Source organism: Dermacentor albipictus, chromosome 2 (genome assembly GCF_038994185.2).
Source record: "Dermacentor albipictus isolate Rhodes 1998 colony chromosome 2, USDA_Dalb.pri_finalv2, whole genome shotgun sequence".
NCBI lineage: Eukaryota > Metazoa > Arthropoda > Arachnida > Ixodida > Ixodidae > Dermacentor > Dermacentor albipictus.
This window is the reverse complement of record NC_091822.1, coordinates 128,349,027-128,362,579: the sequence shown is the minus strand read 5'-3', so window position 1 is coordinate 128,362,579 and position 13,553 is coordinate 128,349,027. Positions and strand designations below refer to the sequence as shown.

General features: G+C 44.7%; 1 protein-coding gene across 4 annotated transcripts in view; it reads left to right on the top strand.

Annotated features, from left to right (window-relative positions):
- The first annotated feature begins 1,217 nt into the window (after nucleotides 1-1,217).
- Nucleotides 1,218-13,553, top strand: part of LOC135897394 (Na(+)/citrate cotransporter-like) — a 34,352-nt gene continuing 22,016 nt past the window's right edge. For 2 of the 4 annotated variants that reach the window (XM_065426005.2, XM_065426004.2), the window contains exons 1-4: nucleotides 1,218-1,352; nucleotides 7,202-7,320; nucleotides 8,752-8,901; nucleotides 11,274-11,389. In XM_065426005.2, coding sequence (XP_065282077.2) covers nucleotides 1,286-1,352; nucleotides 7,202-7,320; nucleotides 8,752-8,901; nucleotides 11,274-11,389 — 452 coding nt within the window. In that variant the 5' untranslated portion in view covers nucleotides 1,218-1,285. Of the gene's footprint in view, nucleotides 1,353-1,824; nucleotides 1,962-7,201; nucleotides 7,321-8,751; nucleotides 8,902-11,273; nucleotides 11,390-13,553 lie in introns of those variants that run through there. The other 2 variants (XM_065426007.2, XM_065426006.2) reach the window with 2 other exon arrangements.

Below are 13,553 nucleotides of genomic sequence, written 5' to 3'. Positions count from 1 at the left end.
ACACGGCACACTTGTCGAACCCGTGCGCTGGTCGGTTCCAGGCCTCGTAGTCCGGGATCGTCGTCCTATACCTATAAGTGTCGGCCGCATGTCTCCTCATGATCCTGGTGCTCGCAGAAGAGATGTCTGGCCGCGGGACGGCGTGGTGTGCGGCTGTCCGGGCACTGATGGTTGAAGTGCATTGCGGCGTTTTTTTCAACTTCGTCGTGGTTCCCTCTTGTTCACCGTGGGAATATAGGGCCTCCGGTGATCAAAAATGCCAGGGTTGTGATAAAATTCCATTACAGATGGCAGAAAAATCCCTTGGCAATGCCGATCGTATAGCGTCTTATTCTTAATAAAGTGTGCTTTTAGGTGTGTATTTAAGGTGCCGGCCCGTAATTTAGTCGCATGGCATCCTGAGATAAACACTTCGCACATCTACTTCGAGCTCACCTGCAGTTCGAAGTATCTATTGAGAAAAGTTTCGAGGACTCAGTCAGCATCCCTGGAGGATAACCTTGAGGGATGAGATGGCGCACCTGCCACAGTGCGCGTGGATGCGTTGTCGCTGCACGGAGGGGGAAAAAAACTGCAACACGCCACCGGTTCAGTCGCTCGACAAGCCACGCATGTCGAACCAGCGCCAGTCGGTCCGCTAACCACCGCTGCTGCCGACAAGGAGCGAAGCAATTGCGGCGTACCGAAACAAGCGGCGAAATCCTTGTCTTCTCGCCGTGGGAATTGACGGTCCTTAACGAGACACAAGAGGCGTCTTCCCTTCACACGTACGCGGTCGCGAGGGCTCAATGGTGCCGTTATCTTTCGCAACGCTGTGACTCTGCACCCGCGCTTCTACGCACATGTGTGTTGCCACCGCGCGGGGCACTAGCGTTAACGGCCCCCGGGCAGGGAATTGGCTGTACGTATTCCATCCCGGCCGTTGGTTTCGCGAAAGAGAAGGCTACGAATTCTTCAGTCGTTTCTGAGGCGTTCTGGCAGGTCATTGCGCTGCGCCCGACTTGTCGACGTTCGGTGTGAGAAAGGTCGGGGGTCGAGTGAGCGCGTATTGTAAAAAAAAAAAAAGAGAAGAGGCGCACAGCGCGAGGATGATAAGATTTGCTGCGATCCGGATCGATCCGGTGAGCCGTCTCGGAGCCGCGCCCATAAGTTACCCCGTTACGGAGACACTTCGAAGAAAGTTCTGAGTCGTCGCTATTTTTGTACTACGTGCCCAGCGGAGTTCTGGTCGAACAGGTCGTTGAACCGTGCGGCTGGTCGCTCGTGTAACGTTTTTGGTGGAATCATGACTGACGCGGGTTTCTGCGACGAAGACGTCCCTGGTGCAGCGTTTCCGGAAGTGTCCTGGAAAGGTAAATATGCAATGCGTTTACCTCTTTATTCATTTTCGGTTGCATTTATTGTGAAAATAACTCGCATCCGTGTGTGCTCGCGGAAAAGGGGCTACTGGCATTTTTTTTTTTACTTCGTATTTTTGCACGTTATAAGGAACGAATGAGATCATTTGTTTACATGCCCGTCACTATACTTCAAACCCGTTTACATGTCGAACTGATCCATTTAGCGCCAGATAACTCGGTATATTCAGTTCAGCGTATGCGCTGCGCCGAAACAGACAGTTCTCGTCGCGAACCCGCTTTATATGTGCCGAAGCGCTTTTATTTACAGTCGGGAAAAGCTTCAACGTTATCCCTCGGGCTCGAGCGTTGGCGTACAATAAGCAGTAATATATATTTATGCGCAGAGACCCAGTTTTGGGGGATATCTTGTTTCGCTTGAGCCTTTATTCGCGAGAGATGAATATACTCGCTATAGTTTGCCACAGTTCCTCTATGAAAAAGTGGTTCTTTGAATCCACGCACTTTGTTTCTCTGCGAAGAGGCGGTCACCGCTGTTGGGTAGCCCCGTGCCCAACATAAATCTTAGGTCGCCGCTTTCACCCTCTAAGGTGCATGGAAATGGTGAGAAGTGCCGGTCCAGAGTTGTATGTTTCGCACTGCTCTTTCAAGTTGTAGATATGGTTTGTAATGGCTGATTCGTGTTTCCAAAACTGCTGCCTGGCTAGGACTTGTGTCTCTGATACTGCAAACATTGGGCTTCTTGAACTGTACGCGTAATTGAACCTTACTTGTGCGTGCGGTATGCTGCTCACTTCATATTTCATTACCGTTTAAAAAGAAACAGTTGTGGAAATACTAGATGTTCCACTAAACAGTAGGCTGTATTGGCGGCTATATACAAGGGACTTAAAATGTATCACAAGGCATTTGCTATGCTGTTCAGATTTCTTTCTCTTTAATAGTATTTTGTTCAGCTACTCTCCTGATCCATTCTGAGCATGTTCCATCCTTCGAAACGGGAACAAGGCTAAGGCAACTTTTATTCGTTGACATCCGTAACCGTAACCGTAACCCAAATCGTACACATTTAAAGTTGAGTCAGTGTGAATTGTAGAAAAAAAAACAAACATAGAAATATTCATTCAAAGAGAGAGAGGGAGAGAATGATAAATGAGATACGAGAGGCAGGGAGGATAACCGGTAGATAGATATCCAGTTTGCTACCCTGCACTGGGGAAAGGGTGGGGGGGGGGACAGAAAGATAAAGTAAAATGCACATACACAGAAAGAGAGGGAGATAGCATGAAAAAAAAAACACACACGCACACAGACAAACACACAATATTCATTGAAACTGCATTAGGTGAAAAGCTAGTTTCAGAAAGACGTGAAACGTTTGCCAGAATAGAAAAGTTGCATGCCAGCATAGTTTATCCAGAGAGAGAGAGAGAAAGGCAAAGGAAAGACAGGGGGGTTAATTAGAAATTATCTCCGGTTGGCTACTCTGTACTGGGGGAGGGGAAAGGGGATGCAATAGGTGAGAAGGAAAGAAGGATAAAGAAAAGGAAAAAAAACCTAAGCACACACACGCACGTACACACGAACTATTTCTGTGGGCACTGTCACGCAACCCGCAAAGGCATTCCTAATAGTTTATCCAACTTTGTGGATAGATATAGATAGTTTATCCAACTTTGCGGATAGATATACGAGAAAGTCGGAGGAGTTCCCGCTTGAGTGCGGATATTTGCGCTTGCAACAGGATGATGGCGGAGAACACTCCATCTCGATTGATTCGCGTGCGCGCCAGTGTTTGCCGTTCTAAGTGCTTTAAGTGTGTTTGGATTTTATGATTGCTTTATTTTTTACGTGAAGTAACAAAAGTGTATTCTTTGTGAACACTGACGTTCTGGACTCTCTTGTAATAACTGTAATAACCCTCTGTAATGACGTTCTATAATAACTGTCCTCTCGCGCACATATGGTTGCCTTGTCCATCACAGCATTATCAAGCTCGTCCCGTTCACACGGCTTTCAATTTTATAATGTTCAAGGAATGTAACAGATCATTTCAGGACTAATGACATAGTTGCAAGCCACTTGTAGATTGTGATCACTTCTGGTTCCTTATTCCACTGAGCGGCTGCAACCTAATCGACAAATTAGCTTCGGTCGTCATAGAAACGAGCTATTGTTACTCTGAAACCCACTGCGAACTGTGTGATGATGCTACGCGCACACAAGGTATTTGTTAAGAAGCGTCCTAGTACAAGTGGGAATATTATTTCCAAGAAAATAACTTTTTATTGCGATAATAACTATATATTGATACTCCAAGGGAATTTTCGCCTCAGCGTCGTCGTTGTGTTCCTTGAAGATTTATGAGTATGTATGCTGCATATTTAACTATGTTATTCAGTCGCATAGTTCCCCATTGGATACGTTGATTTTATTTCCTTTCATGGTTAGCTCAGCTGCAAAACCGTAATATATGTGACTCAGTTTAAGATCTGAAGCTTGCGGAACAGTGTGAAAATGCTTTAGGCGAATTACCGCGGTAAACGTTTGTGAAGATTCCTACCGATTCGGTCTAGGCCGTTGTTTCGTCAGAGACGACAAACAGGAAACCATCAAGTACCTCTCTGTTACTTTGAGTTAACAAAAAAAAAAATAAAGGACACAGGATCAGCAAGCAAACGTACCATGCGATTTTAGATCTTCATTCACATCTTTCGGTGAATAAAAAACTTTCCTTTTTATGGCAAGAATCATACGGAGACGGTTACGTTGTCCATATACACGGGGATGCTGCCGGCAACATCTAAACGGGATATATAAAGCAGAAAGGGTGTTTTCGCATTCATAATATACCAGCCTGGTAAGAAAAACCGACTTCAAAAGTTATTACGCCCCTAAGCGGTCTTGTGCTCTGAGGAGGCTATAGAATATATGCAAAATCGATGCTATACTACTCAACCGCCCAGGTTGCTCAAGCCATATCTTACGTTCTCGTCTGATTATTCCTCAGAATTTTTGAGAATTGCAGCGCGCCAAAACATAAGTCGCGAAACATTTCATTCACAACACATGCGGGATAGACGTTGTCAGAAGACCGGCGGGAGGCCCAGCTGACAAGCCCAGGGCCTGAGAACCAGCTATGGCTGGTGAACAGGCCTAGTCACGTGGTCATGGCTACTCGAAATAGGGTGGCTGCCCACCTTCGAGCATTAGCAGCTTGGTCTCCGTAATAAAGCTTATTCGCTCACTCAGAGCACATGCCTTTCATCCTAAGTGTTCTCAGGTTAATAAAAACTGAAGATTGATCCTCCTGTTCACAATATGAAAGTGTTGCAGTTTCACTGGTAACCGCTGTTTACGGGCAGGGCAAATGAGGCCTGCGCAATAACAATTATACGCCTTGGTAAAGCGTGGTAAAGCCTTTAGCGTGCGAGAAATTTTCGGCGCACCGGTGTATCGTCGCACCCGTGTATAGTTAAGACACGTTAACGCTATACCTTGCTGTTACCAGTGCTTTGGCCTTTTAGTCCTTCGGGCAAAACTGCGAAATCTTTATTGTCGTTTCAAATTGATAAACAATCGCGCATAAACAGGGGTAGAACAAAGACGAGCGTACTAAAAGTGATGAAACCTTTCGCGAAATTTGTCTAATGCTAAGAAAAATAGAACACTTTTTCTTAGAGACTGTGTAGCAAATGTTGCTTTAGTGGTTTTCTGTGATGGCACAGTTCTGCGTATTATCAAGCAAAGCCTGCTGCTGCAGACATGGCTCTTGATTTTTATTAGCGACTTTTTACAGTTGCATGTCAGCAAGGGCGGCTCAGTTTTCCTTAGGCTGGGCGCCGCAGGGGTAGTGTCATGCTGATGTGGCAAATAGAAAGAACCCAGAAAATTAAGGAAATAAAGAAACATATGCAGACTAGGACAATAAATAAGTGAATGAATGAATGAATGAATGAATGAATGAATGAATGAATGAATGAATGAATGAATGAATGAGACCAAGTAGGTTTATGACATGGGAGTCGCAATGGAAATGAAGGCAGAAAACAAATGATGCGAAACCAACGCCTGCACTATAAAGTGTCATGAGGCTTCGGCAATGTTCTTTGGTGCGGGAGAGCTCTAGTTCCGCTACTATCTTTTTTTTAATATGGCAGTCACTGCGGGAGTAGTTGCAGAAGCTTAGCTTTTGCAGAATTTAGTATTTGCAGAAGCTTAGAACTTATATTTTAGGGTGTTTTTCTTTCCACCGCTCTAATAACCTTAGTGGGGCTGAGAGTATAAATAAATGAAATGAAATGAAAGACTGGAAAGCCTCACACTTGTAAAAAAATGAGAGAAAAGGTGACTTACTGAAGTGATAATAAGGCGCAACAACTGTAAACAGCTTGACGCAGATATGACACGGTGGCCATACTCGTAAATGGTTGCCCAAGAGTATGTTGCTGCTCGCACTTTCTCGCCTTTTACACAATAGCTTGCTTTATCTGTACTTGTTCGCTTCGCGCGCAAGAACAAGAGGTCCGCTTTTATATGGCTGTCGTATAAAAATCTCCACAGATCATGCAACCACGCGGACGATAGGCCAGGCTTGACCTCCTCTTGGATGGCCTATTGCAGCGCTAAGGAATTTTCCGTAGCCTTGGCTGCCGCCTTCTTTGCACAGCGACTGAAGGCCAAGGGGTGGTGGCTGCTACATAAATGTAGTCATATTGAACACGTTGATTTCATGTCGCCGTGAAAACATCAATTCGGAAGCCATCTGTGATTCGCTTATTTATATTCCTGTTAACACGCATAAGATTTCAATGTCTCACATACATGTAGTTAAAGCGACAAAACCACTTAGCGCTAATTGCTTAATCATCATTTATTAGGTGTTATTGTTCATGGTACGCTGGCAGTGCATATATATCATCAGCACATAACTCATCAGCATATGAAAGGCTGGTGCGTAAACACTGGAGGGCCGATTATTTTTCCTGATATTATTGTACACTTTCCAGCTGCATTCATTATCGCTGCGTAAAACTCGATCACCACGCCCCGCATCTTTTTGTTCGTGAACTACTCTCCATTACGCCCAACGTCGAGCCCACGTATGTTTACATACGTGCAGTCCCCATGACAAGAGTTCCAGGCCACAGCGTACGCCACAACACTTTCTTCGTGTCCCGTCGCAGGGCTTGCATCCAATTCTAAGAGCTACAGTGTTACGAAGAGCGAAACAGACACCATTTCTCATCATCGGCATTTTTTCAAAGTGTCGAAATTACTTCACGAGCCCCGCCACCAGTCCGGAAAGTGAACGGGCTCAGCCACGGGGCGGCATGCACGATACCTTATTTTGTTATAGCGCAAGCTTGACACGGACAACAGAAGGCACATCTGACACACTGTTGTCAGATGTGTTGTTGGTGTGTTGACGGCACCTCAGATGTGTTGTCAGACACCTTCTGTTGTCCGTGTCAAGCTTGCGCTATAACAAAATAAGATGTGCCATACCAACAAGCCCCTATTGCTATCCTCATCGAGTGCACGGTATACCTTTCCATCGAGACAGCACATCCCCTAATTCGCGCCAGTGTATCTTCGCCACTGATGTTCAGCGCGAAAACGGGAACGACTACTGGATATCTCACTGAGCGGCAATGAAATTTGATCCGAAGAAAAACAGCAGCTGTCCGTGACGGGCTTGGTACACGCTAATCGTCGACGAATTCTGCAAGACTGTTACAAGTATACTTGCGTTTTAATTTTTTCAGTTTGTGATATTGGTCCCCAGCGTCACGAGAGGGCTGCAGTGTTGATCGAATTGGGCCTGCGCTCACTCCACGCAGAAAAACTCCGCGCCAAGGTGTCGCTGAGTTCGAGAGTGCTGGGCAAATCGTGGCGACTCCTCTACATCTGCGGCGTTCCCTTGCTGCTGCTTCCAGTGGCCATGTATGTTGAAGGAAAGGTATATTCTAGCGCTTTATGTTTGGAAATTTAGCCGGTGCTATATGGATAGTATGTAGAGAGGGGCAAAGAGAGAGAGAGAGAGAGAGAGAGCAATACAAGGCTGGAATAATTTAACGATTACATTCCGATGCTATTCCTATTTGCGCTTCGTGAGTGGCTGAAATGGTGATCCGCCCAAGTTGTCACCGCGATGCGTCGGCCGCGAACGGAGGAACATGAGAAAAGAACGAAATTATATTTCTGTAAAGGAAACGATAAACTGAACTCTACATTATGTACGATTTCATCAATAGTACGAACGCTGTAAAGGAGCCGCAACTATATATCACCGTTTGTTCTAGTGCCCTGAATTGTTCTCTCTCAAATGTTGCACAGAGATGGCATTAGGCTGCCGATGCAGTCGAATACCAGGTATGAGGGGAAGGGACGAAATGAGGTGCATTACTGGACCGTTTAGTCGAAAACTAGCTAGAAAGACGCGTTGTTTGCGGCGGGGCCTGAAAAAGAAGAACATAATTTTTTATGATGATGATGATGATTTATTGGCCTCCACTTTGCAACGGGGTGGTGATAAACGATCACGTAGCGTGCTAGATTTAATCAGGTATATTATAAACATTCTTATCTACCATTTTTGTATCCATCTCCTTAATCTTCCTTTCTTTCGTTCTTTTTTTTTGCGCTACAGCAGCGTCGTCTGTCATATTTAACACAAAACCATAGACAATGGGCCCAATGCGGTGCGTGTCTTGTTGAGAGGTTAGTGGCAGGCGGGCGCCACTAGTCCGTTCCCTCAAACTCGACATTCTTTGTCCATCACCACAGGCGACGCCTACTACTGGTTTACTCTGGAACTTGTAAGAGTTACGTATACGTTACGTATCTGTGCGTCAGAAGCGTGCGCCAACTCGGCGCGAGCGCATTTTTGGTGTCTTCTTTGTTCTTGATTGCAGTTAGGTTCCTTTCTATCATTTACCAACATTTATATTATTTATAAATATACAATTCATATTCATTCATTTTGTCAACTGAATCTTGCTACTATTGTTTCTAATGATGATTTTTTTGTGTTCTTCAGAAAAGTTACTTGTGTTGCTTCTTTCTTGAATTGTGCAGCCCCCCCTCCCCCCCCCCCCTCCCGCTTTGCAGTAATACCAGAATTTACGAAGCAAGTACTCCCCATATAAGTGAATAGATAAGTAAACAAATATCTTAGCGTGTGCACAAATATTTCAGCGTTTGCACAGCGATATTTATGTAAACATAACGCAAGTGGTGCAGGCAGCATCATCAAGATGACATATCCATGCGTGTGAATTGAATTAATGACGCGTTTCAATGTTGCCGCTCTCATGCTTGTTGCACAACATATTTCGAAGCTGGTGCCTACGGCTCACACGGCCCTCTGAAGCAGAATTTTTCAACGCAGGCAGGATGGTGCGCATACATTCTCCTGTGGATGGCGTTCTACTGGTCGGCCGAAGCGATTCCGCTGGCCGCTACGGCGCTGATGCCCGTCTTCCTGTTCCCGTTTTTTGGCATCCTTAATTCGCAGAAAGTGGCTTCCTTCTACCTCAACGTGAGTGCTTCTCAACTGACCGCGTGTGCTGCATTTCATCGCAATGTTTTTTTTTTATCAAAACGATACTAAGAAGCTGCAAGCTGCTTTGCTATTCAAATAAATAATTTCAAATCGAAAACAAAAAGAGAGACAGCACACTTTAGCGATTTCTTCGGTTCCGATCTCATTAACAACGACATCAGCATTATCGCACAGTCAAGACGACCATCTTCTTTGCCGTTGTTCTGGTTATGGTTGTAGTTGTCATCTCAATATATGTCTCATATTCATGAGGAGGACTGATCACACTTTAATTAATGAGCTTATTTGTTCTGGTTGCCTACTTCTACCACTATGCAGAATTGGACAACAATCCAACGGCTGAATGGCGGTTTGTTCGGCGGTAAGGATGTGGTCAAATAAAACTTGTGATTAAAAGTAATATTAAAAATATTTAACATAATATTTGTCAGACAAATATAATTGTTTGACAGTACAGATACAATATATGAATCAGATAAAGTTCTGTCCATGTCTTTTTTTGTGTGTGTGTGATGGGACAGAACTTCCTTTCTGTATAACCAGTAATGCGCTTTGTGGAATTCGAACTACGCACTTGAAAATACTTTAAGTACGCTGCATATATTTCGTTATAGGTGCTTACTTTTATACAACTCGCTGTTATTACACGAAAGGCTCATACTAAATTTTCTTTGTTCGCGGTGGTTCAACATTTTACTGCATCAATATGTTTGATTCAGATAGTTTTGGTGTACGATGTTTATTTTTGTTTGCTTTGTGTAAAACAGTCATATTTCTTTGTTTCCATGGTTCAGTAGGACAGCTTCCAAGCTGCCCAAGGAGTCCACAGCGTGGGAGTTGAGATGACCTTCAAATTTCAGGCGTGCTTAGACCAATTTTTATTCTCGTTTTGTCGAAATCAAAATTTAGTTCGCAAGTGAGGAAGCAGTTGCTGTATTCAAGGCTTCAGGCTGTTAAAGCTCAATAAGTCGTCCCGCCATAGTCCTTCAAATAGACTCTTAGGCTATAACTTTTGCTACAAGTGATGTTACGAGCGAAGTAACGCCGTGCTATTTACATAATTTGAGCAATTTCATTTTCGCTGTACGTTTGTAGCACTACCGTATGCGGCACATGGCGCCTGTGAATAATGTAAGCTAAAAAAAATTAAATTATGGGGTTTTCCGTGCCAAAACCACTCTCTGATTATGAGGCACGCCGTAGTGGAGGCCTCCGGAAATTTCGACCCCCTGGAGTTCTTTAACGTGCACCTAAATCTAAGTACGCGGGTGTTTTCGCATTTCGCCCCCACCAAAATGCGGCCACCGGGGCCGGGATTCGATCCCGTGAACTCGTGCTCAGCAGTCCAACCCCATAGCTACTGAGCAACCACGGTGGGTTTAATGTAAGCTACTGCGTATAAACTACGTGCCGCTGTCACGGTCTCGTCGCTGTTGGCTTTCACGTTGACGCTTTCGACGTTGTTTTCCGCAGACGACATTATTTTCGGTGTATCCTCCATTGAGGCTATGCGCGATGTTTGAGGCTTATCATCATCATTGTCATGTGCGAATTCGATCTGCTGCCGACGCTGTTTTGTCCAGCACGTTAAGGTGCACGCAAATTGCAAAAACTGTTTAGAACGATAAAATTTGCACAAACGAAACTATGAAGTTTACAACTCCGTAGTTAAGAAATAAAGAAACAATATTAGAATTCAGGAAACTGCACTTAATGCATATATAGCGCACAATATAGATATAATATGCACCTCTCTAAACTTATCAATTTGCGCATAGGGTTGCTGCTAAACTCTTGTAAGCATTATCACGAATCCACGTAAGCTGTGAATAAATGTACCAAATTTCTTCGCTTTAGATGCTCTAGCGGTTGCAGTTGACGAAACTGCGGCCTCTGTTTTTGGTGCAGCACTACAAATTTTAAAACTTCGTGCTTCTATTTTCTTTTTCAAACTTACCAAGTTTAGGCAATCTTTATAAAGAAGTCAGATCCTAAATCGAAATTTCGCTTTCTACACTGACTAGAATTATGTTTATTTCTCGAATGCAACAAATCTTTTCTTTTTCTTTTTTTTTCTGTAAATTTCACTTCATTCGGGGGTTTTCTGAGAAGAGCATTTCAGCGTTCGACGTGCATTTGAATAGGGGGCATGAGAGTCGCCGAGCTAGAGCTTCCTCTTAAGTTGGTAACGTACTCTGCCTTCTCTACAAAAGTGAAAAGCGCGGGGGAGACGGTAAGAGAAGTATCAACGAGTTTTGAGTGACGAGGCTGGTGATCCACCAGGAAAATGAGCAGGACATGAACAACTCGCACTCATTTTATTACTACGCGATTGCGCGCGCATGCAGGAAATTGGCATGGTCATGCTGTGCTCTCTCATCATGGCTGGGGCTGTAGAGACGAGCAACCTACACAAGAGAATAGCGCTGAAATCGTTACTCGGAATAGGAACAAGTAATCTGAGGTGAGTACAACGTTTCCTTACCGTATAACATACACTGCCATGATTACAGTTAACCGTTTTCTGAGTAGGGGAAGAAAAAAGTTCCTGCGGGACTGAACCAACTAGATGAAAACGCCGTGAGGCACCGTAAAATTGCCATGTTCAAGAAACATAATCGCAGTGTTGTATATATTCCTGTGTCTGGAGCGTCCACATTGCATTTTGGTCATTTACTGGCGTCTTGTATTAAAATGCAGTTGAAAGCTTCCCACATGGAACAACTGATCCCAGACCTCAAAGAGAACGATAGAAGCAAGGAGAGGCAGGGAGGTTAAGCAGAGGCGTCAGATTTTCTACCCTACGATGCGGGAAGGTGATATCGCGGCATCAAAGAAAAAGAAACGAAGAAGGAAAAAAAAAGGCCGCAGCTTCGGGCACAAGTAAAGGTGGGAACAAAGTCATTAAGCATTCGCGAAAGACTTGCGCGGACTCGTACTCCTGGAATGCCCTCGATACATTCTGAACCATTGACAGAGCTAATGAACATTAACTGCGGCTGTGATGTAAAAAGCGTGGAAGATGTTGCGCACGATATGTTTCCTCATGCAGTGGTAAACTAACTCCCTTTCATATAAAAATAGCACAAGTTATCAACCTCACCGTAATATCTGTGCCACTGAGCACAAGAACCTCATCACAAGGCTCGCACCCTGCTCACCTTTATCAAGCATATCACGTGAGAATGCTACTTTTTAATAGATAAAAAGAAACGCGGGAACACGTTTTCAGTTTGCTTACTTCCAAAGACGTTTTTTTCACCTCGTTTCTTCCGCAGTTATTTTCCATGTCGATAGTTGGTCGGAAAGGATTGCACAAAAACATTTGAAACAGTTCAGCGCGGTAATTTTCTTTTCTTTTTGCTTTTGCTCGTTGGGAATATTTATTGACATTCTTCGCACATACATGATTGCCAACGTCGGAATCGCACAAGTGATTTGGAAAGACTACCTTCGATTTCGCTAATAATGTAGGGATGTCAAGACGCTTTCCTTGGACAAGCCCCTGACGGTCAAAGCAGCTGTCAAATCACCATAGGCAACCAGGAAGGCGGGAGGCGACATTACATTTCGTAAGCGTGGCCGCACATTGTCATATAAAGCCGCCTTCGCACCACGTGGTATGGCGAGCGTCGTCAGCGCAATCCGAGACGCGCGTCTCTAGAGTTACAGACAAGTGTCCTAGCTCCTGGGCAATGCTGCAAGATTGCGTGAAGGTTTCCAGAACAAAAGCCTGTTTCATCTGCGTAAGCGATTCCGTTCCAAGGACCACTTATGGCTGGTCGTGACGTAAGCACAAATTCGTAGAACTGTGGACGACTTGCGCACGCTTGAAGTCGTGCCAAAACTGTCTTGGGCGGACGCTCCTGGCCGCACCTTGTGTCGATCACAGACGCCGGCCTGCCTTCGTACCTACCTACCTCATGTTAGGATTTTACTTTTGTTTGACAGCGCTGTACGCGAGCGACGTCATTGCGAAAGTAAGCTTAGCAAACAATAACGCCATCACCACCTATCGGTCCCTGAGAACGTCGATCCTGAAATCAGGAAACGACAGACCCACGGACATGTTTCCGAGAACAAAAAATTACGCTGTTGTAAACTCAGACGAGATGTTCAGAACTGGACCTACGTACTCGCGTTCAAATCAGTATGACGGAACTAGATTCTGGCCGGTTAGTACGGTGCCGAACTTTCGAAGACGCCATAAGAACTGCGCAACCAGAAATAGAACTGTCAGTTATATGTGTAACGTTGGGTATAGAAAGACGGCAGCATACTGTATTAATATTCTAGTTAAAAAAAATTAAATTGTGGGGTTTTACGTGCCAAAACCACTTTCTGATTATGAGGCACGCCGTAGTGGAGGACTCCGGAAATTTCGACCACCTGCGGTTCTTTAACGTGCACCTAAATCTAAGCACAAGGGAGTTTTCGCCCCCATCGATATGCCGCCGCCGTAGCCGAGATTCCATCCCGCGACCTCGTGTTCAGCAGCCCAACACCATAGCCACTGAGCAACCACGGCGGGTCCGAATATTCTAGTTGATATTAAAAGGTAGAAAAGCAACGCCACGTAGATCAGAAACTGGTGGTATGTTAGAGTCCTACAATGGGTGCTAATGCAA